General features: G+C 39.3%; 1 protein-coding gene across 1 annotated transcript in view; it reads right to left on the reverse strand.

Annotated features, from left to right (window-relative positions):
- chd1 (chromodomain helicase DNA binding protein 1) overlaps nt 1–12,336 on the reverse strand; it is a 54,474-nt gene that overhangs the window by 16,528 nt on the left and 25,610 nt on the right. Inside the window, exons 22-31 of the mRNA XM_049603982.1 lie at nt 12,071–12,247; nt 11,728–11,888; nt 11,596–11,637; nt 11,370–11,503; nt 6,746–6,884; nt 6,451–6,601; nt 2,822–2,944; nt 2,544–2,687; nt 2,171–2,437; nt 1,875–2,006 (exon numbers count right to left, since the gene is read on the reverse strand). Coding sequence (XP_049459939.1) covers nt 1,875–2,006; nt 2,171–2,437; nt 2,544–2,687; nt 2,822–2,944; nt 6,451–6,601; nt 6,746–6,884; nt 11,370–11,503; nt 11,596–11,637; nt 11,728–11,888; nt 12,071–12,247 — 1,470 coding nt within the window. The remainder of the gene's footprint in view (nt 1–1,874; nt 2,007–2,170; nt 2,438–2,543; nt 2,688–2,821; nt 2,945–6,450; nt 6,602–6,745; nt 6,885–11,369; nt 11,504–11,595; nt 11,638–11,727; nt 11,889–12,070; nt 12,248–12,336) is intronic.

Here is a 12,336-nt window from a genome sequence, read left to right on the forward strand (position 1 = left end):
TCAGGACTTGCATTATGCCTGGTACACGCTACACGCTGGTACTCACCAATTATCCCCGGTCGTTTTTCATGGCGTGTGTGATGTCATCGGGTTATTCTTGTCCTATTTTTATTACTTTCACTATTATTTGAGTCACTGCGTCTGTTCATGTGCCAGCCGGTGCCAGCCGACATGTTGTTGTAGTCACCTAAAAGCATCAGCAGATGGCAGGAGCTACATTTGAAGCGCCATATGTAAACTGTCAAGCTACTGTATCTTTCACAGGAAGTTCTGACAAATGTTTCAGAATAAAAGCCTATTTAGAAAATGGAGGGATTCTCTCAGCCAAAGTTATAAGGGGCTTTTAATTTGAAACAAGTGTTGAGTTTGAAATAAAGGTGCGCTATGTTAACTTTACAAAGACAATGGAGCGGATAAAAAGTAAATATATAAACACACAGAGGGATTAATAAATAACGGACCTTCTATAATGTAGTTTGTTTTAAATGAAGCTGGGAGCCTCTGCAGTTGTGGTGAGTAAAAGCCCTGCCGCTATTTGTTAGTGTTACTACTTTATGTCCGACTGTGAGGATGTACCACTGTTTGCTAGCTTGATGCTAATGACAGTAACGTTAACTCAGCGGGTTGACAAAGTGCCTCTGCTGTTTCACACCATCATTTCCCCCTTTTACTCTGTGTTATAACATCCCTAGAGGAAATATTAAAAATGCTGGGGTGTTGTTGTCATGCAGTTGTCTACGGCAGCAGATCGTTCTGTGTTTCTACTGGTCAAAGTGATGGCTGTGATAGGAGAATTGGATCTCAGTGAAGGGCAAGTGGTCCATAACTTGAATTTTGGAGACAAAAAAATGTAGGCTTAGTGCCCTGTGGTTCATTGCCCAATAGGAAATGAAGAATACTCAAAAGTACTTTAAAAGTAATTGAGTTACTTTACTCAGGGAGTAACGCAGTAAAGTAACTGGTTACTTTTTAAAAAAGTAACGCAGTAATGTACTTTGATTACTTTTAAAGTAACCCTTACCCAACACTGCCACCGGGTTAATTAATTATATCAATAACTAGAATTATAATTGGCTCTGAATCCAAGAAAGAATCGCATGTATTTGCAATTTTGACTTGCCCCTGCAATTTCATAGCATTAAAGGGATAGTGCACCCAAAAAAAATGAAAATTCAGCCGAGAGACCAGCGAAAGCACGTCAACACACATGAAGGCGGTGCCCATGTCTCACGGTCTCACGTGAGCGCAGTGTACAGAGAGGCAGTTAGAGCTACAGACTACAATGAGGCTAAAACAGAGTTTAAATGACATTTTTCCAAACAACTTTTTATGCCGGGGCTTCAGGACACTTGGATCACTACGGACAAGCAGTATGGAGATATTTTGTGGTTTCAATTACGTGTTCTTCGACGTTTTAATCTGGGGCGCCCAGCCTGCATTAGGTGGAGTTGTGCTTCTACCCACTCTCCCCTTGGATCTCCGCAAGGGATGTGAGCACTCTAAAACTTCAACTGAGCCTCCCTCAGCATATGGGAAATTCAGCCATTATCTACTATAATGGCTGAATTTTCATTTTTGGGTGCACTATCCCTTTAACAACACCTCTGAACATCGCAACTTGCTTTGCAATTTTTCAGAAAAGCTGCTATGAAAGCAGGTATTTCAGACTGCAGCAACCCACAAAACAGCCTGAACAGCCTTTTTATAAACCATTTAGATACATGTTGGGCCTGGCAGGATCCTATCTTAGTCATCACTTAATGATGAGGCTAATCAATTCGTCAGTAACTCACAGGTAACATTATACACTGAGACAATTTTAATAATTCACAGTAAAAATACACCTAATAACTTTGGTTATCAGTGGAACATACCACACTGAAGGTCCTCTGGTCCAGCTCCTCAGACTCCTCAGATACTGGAACATTCTCTCCACTTGCTGTTATATGGACTGGCACATCAGAGGCTTTCTTTGTTCGTTCTCGTACCTCAGTCCTTACTTCATTCTGATGAATAGAATTTAAGAATTAATTCCTAACCAGATCATCATCTTTTTTCCGTAACACATTAATGCTGACAATCTTAATTCATGGAATTAATCGATAACAATGCTGAAGGCTCTGCTACATTGTATTTAACAAATATCTCACATAGAGAATTATTATTTCACCTTTTCTATGATCTCCTCTTGTTTATGTACTGCCTCCAGAGGCTTTGTTTCTTTTTTCTCTTTTGGCTCCTTTGTCTCTTTACTGTCCCAACTTTCCTCCTTTTTCTCCTTTTTGCCTTCTTTTTTGATCTCTTTTTCTTTGACCTCCCTCTCCCCTGATGAAGAAACTTCCTCCTGCTCAGGCTCTTCATCCTCGTCCTCCTCCTCTTTCACCACCCCCCTGTCTGTTCGGCTCCGTCTGTTTGGTGCCTTCACTGGAGTCACCTCCTGAAAGGGTCACAACATCAACAACACATCAACTCCAAACTAAAAACAGGAAACATTCCTTTCATGCTACAGCAAGCAAAGCAGTACAAGTAGTATCTTAATGTACCTTTTCGTCCTCAATTTCATCTTCATCATCTGACCTCTTGTCCGATGGGGGATCTGAGGACGTGCTCTTTAGCACCTCGTCTGTCTTAGTTGGTTTCAGAGTTTTGCTCTTTTTACTTCTTGGTTTCCTCTTCCGTGAATTGGCCTACATACATACAAAAAGCCATGGTAGATTCTGGGAGACATACATTTTAATCGATCCATCTTAAATTTGAAAATGACCCATATATAAGCATTTTAGTTAGCGATGTAGAGGAGGCTTGTTACTGTGAGACTTACTGTCCCTGTTTGTTTCTGTGCTTCTTTTTTGGCCAGGTCCTTGCTTAGCAACTTGATGAGGTAGTCTGCTCTGGTCTGGAGCTGTTTGGCCTGTGGCTTCTTGTCGGGGTCGTCTGGTAGGAGCTGATCAAAAATACACAAAGTAAACATTTTCAGAAATGGCTGCACACAAATTCATTACACTCTCAACATTAGTTTGCACTTGCTTCTGTAATGACATTTGAAAATGTTAATTAAAAAATATAACACATTTTTGGGAAGGGGCGAATATATCTGGCTGACTAGCCCAAATAGACAAGTTAATAAGGGAAACAGTTATACTTCATGTATGGTACAACTGGGTCTGGGCAATAAAACAAAAATGATAATTATCAATGATAGAATTTTTCCTGGATAGGAATATAACAAATGTTCAATACATGTTCTGTATAATTTAACCATCCATACATCAGGAGACGGGGGTGCAAATGTACCTTAAACGCTCGTCTCCATTTGCCATGAAACAGAGAAAGACACTGGTAATAGTTATATATATATATAAAAAAAAAAAAAAAACACACACACACACACACACACACACACATTCAACACGCTCATTAAGTTACTTTTAGTATGACTGTTTTACCACGGACAACAGCGCTGGGCTACCCCATGATCAATTTTGCCACAATCGATTCTGGGAATCACCAGAGGCTCCACTATGCGATATTATCACTAGGGCCTGACCAATATGGATTTTTTGGGGCCGGTGCCGATTCTGATATTATGGAATAAAGACATTCACATGTATGTTCACAGTACCAGAGTTCTTCTTCTTATTATTGCCAATTTAACAGAGGTAGGTTATAGTGCAAAAAGTAAGACAAGGACATCATTTCTAAGTCAAACACCATATTCCCTGCTTTTTATTAGTGATGAAAATATAAGTGTTAACATCGGCGTCAGTCGGCCAACTTTTATTCTCTAATGGCCGATAAATCAGTCGGGCCCTATACTTGCAGGTTTCAGTAAGTTAAATTTAAGACTTTTTAAGACCTTTTTAATGGCACCTTGAACGGAATTTAAGACTGAAAAAACTATAAATATAAGCAATGGTTGGGGGATCCTGCTGTACTATAACCAGTGCTTAATTTGTAAAATTAGAAGTGGGGGAACACTTTTCTAAGCGGCACCAGAGCCGCTTCACTGCACAACTCCGAATGGAATGGTTGTGACATCTAGTGTTGTCATGGTACCAAAATTGGGACCCATGGTATGATACCAGCGAAAGTATCACGGTTCTGAGTAGTATCAGGATACCACAGCAAAAATGAGGCAGATGTGCCTTTTGTCATTTATAAAAAGATAAATCACTTCTATAATACATCAATGATATTTCAATGGAATAAATTATTTATTGACTTATTCATAGAAAAACAGCATCAATAAGTGATTAACATAGGGGGGATTGAAATAAAATAAATAAATAAAATAAAAATCAAACAGCCACCCTACTCCTCTGACAAGTAAAGAACAGTCCCTTCATAAGAAAATTCCCTAAAGTGCGGTGAGGTTTGTGGGCCGTTACCTGCCACAGAGAGAAATGTGAACGGCAGTCATGACGCCAACAAGAGGAAATTAGGCTACTGGACCTGGGGTCGGATTTCTCTGTCGCTGCCGGTAAGCCGTTATTTTGCAACGCAGAGCCGCCGTAGGCTATTTGACCACCGTATTCCTGTCTGTGACCCCCGTTCAACCCACAACTTGCATGATTCGCCTTTTGTTTCTGCTGCTGGTTGAAATCTGGACTCACACAGCGTGCTGAATGACTTGTTTTGCTGGCACACAACTATTTTTAGTCGCAAATGCGAGTACAAGGCTCGCACATAGAGCTCTGTGGAAAACAAATCACTGCCAACAAGTAAAAAGTCATAAAGAATAACTTTCACTGTTCAAAGATACTCACATGTCTGGAAAACAAACCACTACAGCAGCATATTGAGTGCCAGGTGGCCAGCACGCGCCGTTAATCTGTTTTCACACAGAGCGCGCAAAGCACAGACCTCCGCCGATGAACCCATTCATTGTGTATGTGCTACCACCAGCGCGTGCCATTATTGGACGGTGCATGGATACTCACAGAAAAGTGCCACGAGAATAAAAAAAAAATAAAGTCAGATTAAATATTCCTTCCGCAACAATTTTAAGACCTTTGAGTAATGAATTTAAGACCAATTTTTTTGCAGTAGCAACATGTATCCAGTGAACTGAAAAAAACCCAAATGATTATATTATTCTAGTAGGCTGCCCTAAGTTTAATTTGTATTTGTAATGTTAATAACTTATAGGATAAAAAAATTGATACTTGGCACTGTGTGTTGAAACGATATTGCCACACAAAAATATTGTGATACTATGCTGTACTGATTTTTTCCTCCAACCCTACACAACACTGGCTACAGCAGTAGTATGTGTAACATTAGTTGACATATCCAATAAGTTAGCAAGTTGATGTCATGTTAGCTAATGTTACTTGCAATTATTTCATTAGAATGGAATGACATAATATATGACTAAATGAATGATCCCACGCTACTTCACATTAGGGCTGCCACGATTAGTTGACTAATCGATGACTAATCGACTATTAAAATAATCGGTGACTATTTTAGTAGTCGACTAATCGGTTTGAGTTATTTTTCATAGAAAAATACTATAAAAGTACCCCAAAATACTCTTACTGCAGCTTCTTACGTTCAGATTGTGGCAGCTTTACACACTCTCCTGTGACAGTGAACTAAAACCCTTTGGCGTGAGTATGAAACAAGACATTAGATGACGTAATTTTGGGGTCTGGGCGAGACAGACCGACATTTTTCAACATTTTAACACATTTTTTGATGAAATGATTAGTCGACTAATCGAAGAAATAATCGACAGATTAGTCGACAATGAAAATAATCGTTAGTGGCAGCCCTACTTCACGTCATCAAAATCCATCTTTTATTAGTTTACAATGTCAGCAACACTTGTTTTCAACCCATGCTGCTGACCACAATTAAAATGTGTCTATTTATAGCTTAAGTTATTGACAGTATTTTGATTATAATTGTTCTGAATCTACCTTTGTGAAATACTCCACTGTTTTGGAGTGTAAGTGTTTTTCATAATCTTTTTTAACACAGGAGAAAGAAAATCAGCCTGGAAATAATGATTTTACATTTACCGTGAATGTTATTGATATCAACTTATAATTAAGTTTTTATTGTAAACATTTTTGCCCATATTGCCAAACCCCAAGTATACCTTTGTAAACTAAAAAAAATAAAACTGCATAAGTAAAGGTCTCACAAAAAATGTTGTGTGCTATGTTTCTCACTGCACATGTGCTAGATGCTCGTATGTTCTGAGTGAGGAAGTACGGAGGCAGCCGCTGTTGTTGTCATGCAGAAGTTTGAGTAAAGTCTTAAAACGTACAGTTGTTGGCATAGGTATTGAGCTAACAAAAAAGATTCCTAGTTTAAGGGGCTGTTTTTTTATGTCTTCCACAGTACACAGTTTAAATGTAACTTAAAACAAAAAAAAAAGACAATAGGACATATACATGATCCACTGGGATCACATAAAGAGATTTATGTGCCTGAACTCACCTTGTGTGTGAGATTGAGGTCCGGATCCATCTTGATCATTTCCCAGCTGCCGTAACCATACTCATAGATTCCTATTAGAAGGCTGGAGTCGTCCTCCTTCCCCCACTCAATGTCAAAGTGCGCTGCCTTCGAGTGGCATGGAATCATATACCTATTCAAAATAAATATAAATATATATATATATATATATATATATATATATATATATGTATATAGTGTAACACAGAGCAATAAAAATGAGCTGTGATAACCCATCCTGTCTAACATAAGTCATGCAGCGTATTGGAAACCTCACTTCTTTCTCTCTTCAGGGTCAGCAGGAATGGCCTTGTGGAGTGGAGCCAGCTCTTCCTCATGAGAGATGACAAGCTTGGCATTCACCTGGACTCCAGAAATCCTGAATGTAGGACCCTTCACTTTCCCTCTCCTGCCTCCTGATGATCACAGTGGAAAGTGGAAAAACAACAGTTTTATAGAGGTTCATGCTTTAATAGCCATGTAATTCTGTAAGAGACAACAGCGAAAGAAGAAATACAGTGGAAAGTCCTTAAAGTGATCACGTCTGTTGAGATCAAATTGATCACTACAAAGCTGATAACTATTACAATTTTCTTTGTTACTTTTCATGCAGATAACTATCTCCTAAAATTTTTACTGTATGTTTATTACATTAAAAAAGTAGTAAATGTAACAAAAACAGACAGCTTCTCTACTTAGTGAATATCTAGAATATTGTACTAAAGTAAAAGTACTGTTACTTTAAAGAAATTATACTCAAGTTAAAGTACTAAAGTTTTTACCTAAGTAAAAATTTACTTAGGTGAAAGTAAATGTGGGTCAATAAAAAAGCCTTCCGAGTATGTTACTGTTACATGTTGAGAAGGGAAAGGCAGACACTAGTGGAGACATTAGTGGATCATCATTAGCAACATGACCCTTTATGCCCAAACCAACAGTAAATTCCATTTCTATAGCCTGCACATACAGCTGATTAATAAAATAATATTCAAAGCAGACAAAATGTAGCTTTCTACACAACATAAACAGCAACAGCTGCAGCCACAAACACATATTACAGCAAAGGAGAGATTGCACAGCTTTTAGTCCCACTATAACATGTCCACTTAGCATTAGTGCTGCACGATTAATCTAATCGCAGTTGCAATGGCAATGTCAGGCTGTGCGATTACAGAACCGCATAAAAGGCTGCGATTTACGATTTAATGTAAATAAATGTTAACGTGTGTGTCTGTGAACGTGACTGCCTCTCCTACAGTGTGCGGAGTTTGTTGACATCACGTCCACAAGCTATCCTGGTGTGTGCAGCAGTGACCAACACAGAAGGTGAAGAAGAGCATGAGCACGACCATGAACAGGCTGAATTGGTGGCGGAAAAAACGCAACATCTATTATATGGCGATACTTTGGATTCAGGTACGGTTACGTTGAACAGAAAGACGTGCTGTGTACAAGTTTAAAAGTTTAAGTCGCCACGTCCCGCGGCAACACGACCAATCTATATCAGCACTTGAGACACCACAGAGAAAAGTACGAAGCATGCATGCGAGAGAAAGCCAAGCCGCGTAACATTAAAGACAAAAAGACAATTGAAAGCCGGCATAAAACAAAACACAATTACGCAAACATTTGTAAGTGTCTCGGGGAAATCACGGACTCCGTAACAGACTATATAATAACAAATGAAAAACTGAGCAATTTTGCTCGGGTTCGGCCCACTTGACATGCTGCTGTGTTGTGCTATGGCGTGCTGGAATTTGTTATTTACGTGACAACGCCTGAACGCAACACAGGCTCGTTCTGCTTTATGTCAGTGCCATGCTGCGCTGCTGTGTGAGCAGCGTGCTTGACTGTGCTCAGTCTGTTTATGGTTATTTACACTGTCCATAACAATAACTATGTCAGGTCAGGTCAGTGCCCCCCTGATATAATGTAGGGGAAACACAAGAAGACTAATGATACCATTTAGTTATTATATTGTAATCGCAATTGCAAATCGCGATATTGTCCATTCAAATCGCAATCGCACATTTTTATCAAATCGTGCAGCACTACTTGGCATCTCTGCCCTCCTCAAAATTTTCCAACACAATAAGCTGAATGCAGTCACATCATGGATTACTGTCAACTAGAAGTATCACTTTGTGGTTGTATGCCTCTGTGAACCAGTCAAGTTACAGTTAGAGTTTACATCCATGTCTGTGAGAACATGGATGCTTCACACACATCTTCCCCTCAGCAGCACAAAAGATCTATACAATCAGCACAGTTTCAAGGTGGACACCCAAGATTAGTCACCAATTCAGTTTCAGATCAAATGTCTCCCCTTCTGTTACTGATATATGACACAGTATAATGGTCAGAAAAGTGTTTTTTTGTTATTTGAAATTTGTGTGAAATTTTGTCATGAATTATTGGGTGAAGGCCAAAAACATGTTTGGTGAGGTCACAGTGACCTTGACCTTTGACCACCACATTCTAATCAGGTCATTGTTGAGTCCAAGTGAACATTTGAGCCAAATTAAAAAAAAAAAATTCTACAAGGCATTCTTGAGATATCATGTTCACAAAAACTAGACCGATAAGGTTAAAGTGACCTTGACCACCACAATGTAATCGGTTCATCTTTGAGTCCAAGTGGACATTTGTGCCAAATGTGAATCTATTCCCTTTACGTGTTATTGAAATATCACATTCACAAGAATGGGATGGACTGACAGTTGGAAAGACAACTTGAAAAAATAATGTCTCTGGACACAGCTATCAGTGGCGCTAACACATAAAAACAGTTGGAAGTCCTCACACACCTCAAAAGAAGAAAAACATCATCACTACAAGCAGAAGTCACTGCTGGCAGGTCCACCATGAGCCTGAGTCAGGCTAACATTGTCAAAATTGTAGGTGTGTTTGAGTCATTGAGCTGCACACTGGGTTAAATGAGTGAGTGCTAAGATACAGTAATGCTAACCATAACTCATAAGGACATAAACTTAATTTGACTGCATTGTTGCTGCATTTATACTGTTCACTTAATACTAGGCCCTGCCTGCTGGAAGCAAACGGATAACTGCAAGGCAAGTACCTTTGGGGTAAAGTTAAGAAAACAGAATTACTATATTTTTACATTGTTTTTCTGTTTGTCGTCATGTATGAAAAGACCCAAAATTACCACAGTAAGTGGACTACTTGATTACAATAGGGCTCAAAAGGGTGACGTAGCGGAGGTGGAAAAACCGCAATGCATTGTGGGCTTTGCGGGCAATTGGAAAGTTGTTTACGTTTTGCGACGCTTGTGTTCTGTTGTTGTTGTTTTAGCATTTTAAAAGTAACTGTATTGTTTGAAAATGGTGCAGACTTGCTGTGTCATTAACTGCCACAATCGTTCTCACGATCGCTACTGGAAGAAGATCGTTGGGCTATATAATAAGCAAAAACTGAAATAGAACTAGGGACAAATCTAACACAGCTGTGCAGTCAGGACTTTTAATCCCGTTTTTAAAAAAAAAAAGGAGAAAAAAAAGTACACATCTTGATGTCACTAAAAACATTGTTTCTCAGTTGTCTCCACAGGAGTAAACTTGTCCTAAATTGTGGTTAAGAAGTGAAAGTTAAAAATAAAGATAAACTCCATGTTGTGCCCACCCACGTATGACAATGGAGAGTTAGAGATTTATGGTGTGAAAATGCCCTAATTCTGAAATAAACAACTGAGAAGCCCATACATATTTACCACATAAATGCAGAGTGGATTTCAGGATTCAAAATATTTTTTGTTTGACATAAAATGGTCCAGCAGACACCAAGATATGTTAGCCAAAACCTGAGCAAGCAAACAGGCAGCACCACACGGAGGTGGGACACAGTGAGGCTTGTAAAGTTTACACACCTCTGAAATGACGACGGTCTTCTCTTTAAGGCGTAAAATTCAGAGGTCCTGCACCCACCCAAAGTTTGCTTGCCCATGAGCCCTTAAAGATTTGGCATTCCTAAATTCATCGCTGGTATAATAACTTAACGTTGACGAGATAGAGGACAAGCTCAGCTTCAGTCAACGGCGGCAGGGCTTTTAAATCCCGAGTGCAGTCTCTGTGCTCATACAGATCCACTCCACCTATTTTCTGGATTTTGTCAAGGTACTGAGCCTTTGGAACAGGGTCCAGCTTGTCTTGGTACCGTCCGACACACTTTTCCTTTGCCCGGTCCATTTAAATCTCTGACTTCACGTCTCTCCCAGCGCAACGCAATGTAAACAAAACTAATTGCCCGTAAAAATGGCACTGGTTACACACAATGCATTGCAAAGTCACGTGCCCTTTTGAGCCCTATAAGCATATTTTTAAACAGCACTTGTATGTGAATATTTCTGTCCCAAACTTTTTGATCCATATAAACAGTTGATTGCTGTAACCTCGATCGCTTAAGTGGTTTCTGCTGTAATTCACATCTGAGGGGGGCACAATGTCAATATACAAGGCGTGTATGAACCACAGCTTATTTGCTGTCTAGAAATCTGCAACTCTGAGATGAAGATAAACTGGATTTCTTTTCAACTAAAGCATAGAAAACTGGTTTAAAAGTTACCCTTTAACTACAAAACTGTGATGCTAAACAGTGCAGTGTTTTTGTTGGCAGCCTCAACGCTCTCAGCTGAAGGTTAATAAAGTCAGTTAAAATATTTTTGAGCCAGATGTGGCTACAACCTCCACAACTGCTGAGTGGAATTGACTCTGAAACAAAGGTTTCAGCAACCTGTTTTCAATAATCAATGACAAAGACATTAAAATGTATCATTACTGACGACTGACTAGTTGTTGAAGCTCTAACAAAATATACATTTACACAAACCTTTCCTATAATGTGCTGATGCAGTATTTAATCTGTATGAAGTTGTGTTTGTTTACCTGAGTTCTTTTCTGGTCCACAGGGGTTTTCTCGTAGTGTTCTGACACAGCCATTATGAACAGTCTCTGCCAAGCGTTTCAGATCATGTTCAGACTTATCCACAAGTTCAGCATCACGAGCAATAGCATCCAATCTGAGTGATAAAGACACATGATAAGCAGACTGTGTGGCATGTTGTTGTTGTCAGTTGTTTAAAAAAACAATAAGAAATATGATGTAACTTACCTTTCCAGTGGTCCTCCAAACTTTTTGTAACTCTTGACAAACCTGTAAGTAGTTCACAAAGGTGTTAACAGGAATTTGCAAAGAGGGTTAGATAAAAAGCAACACTGAGCAGTTGGTTGTTGATATAATCACCTCCGGATCTCTGCATCGCTGAAGCCCTTGATATTTTCTCGCGGAATGGTCCGAGGCCGTCCTCGTTTCTTTGGCCTTTTTCGGTCTGAGGGAGAGTCGCTGTCAGACCCAGAGTACCTCCTGTTCCTGCTCTGCCGGCCCTCACTGGCGTTAAAGTTTATCTGTTAACACAAACCAAGAAAATCACCTGGAAATTCATTAAAAACCCAAAACACATAATACCACACAAACTGCAGTGACTTTTTTTTAATGAAAAAAAAAAATAAATAAATAAATAAATAAATAAAAAAATATATATATAAATCAAAAGTCCTTTTTACATATGGCATGACTGCTTGTGTACCTGTTTGGCACAATTCCTCATGCGAGGCAGCAAGTAGATTTCCTCTAGCTCCTTCTGTCTCTCCTCCTCTTCCATCCTCCTCCTCTGCTCCTCAGGAATGATATCGTCCCAACTCCGCTGACTACGCTCAGAGTCAATATCTATTTCCTCATCTTCCATCATGGAAAAGTTAGCCACCTGCACAGTTCAGGTCACAGACAACTGTAAATTTTAAATTGCTACAGAACAAAGAATCAAAATTTTGGATACTGTAAACCCATTTCTAA

The sequence above is a fragment of the Epinephelus fuscoguttatus genome, linkage group LG18, assembly GCF_011397635.1.
Source record: "Epinephelus fuscoguttatus linkage group LG18, E.fuscoguttatus.final_Chr_v1".
Taxonomy (NCBI): Eukaryota; Metazoa; Chordata; class Actinopteri; order Perciformes; family Serranidae; genus Epinephelus; species Epinephelus fuscoguttatus.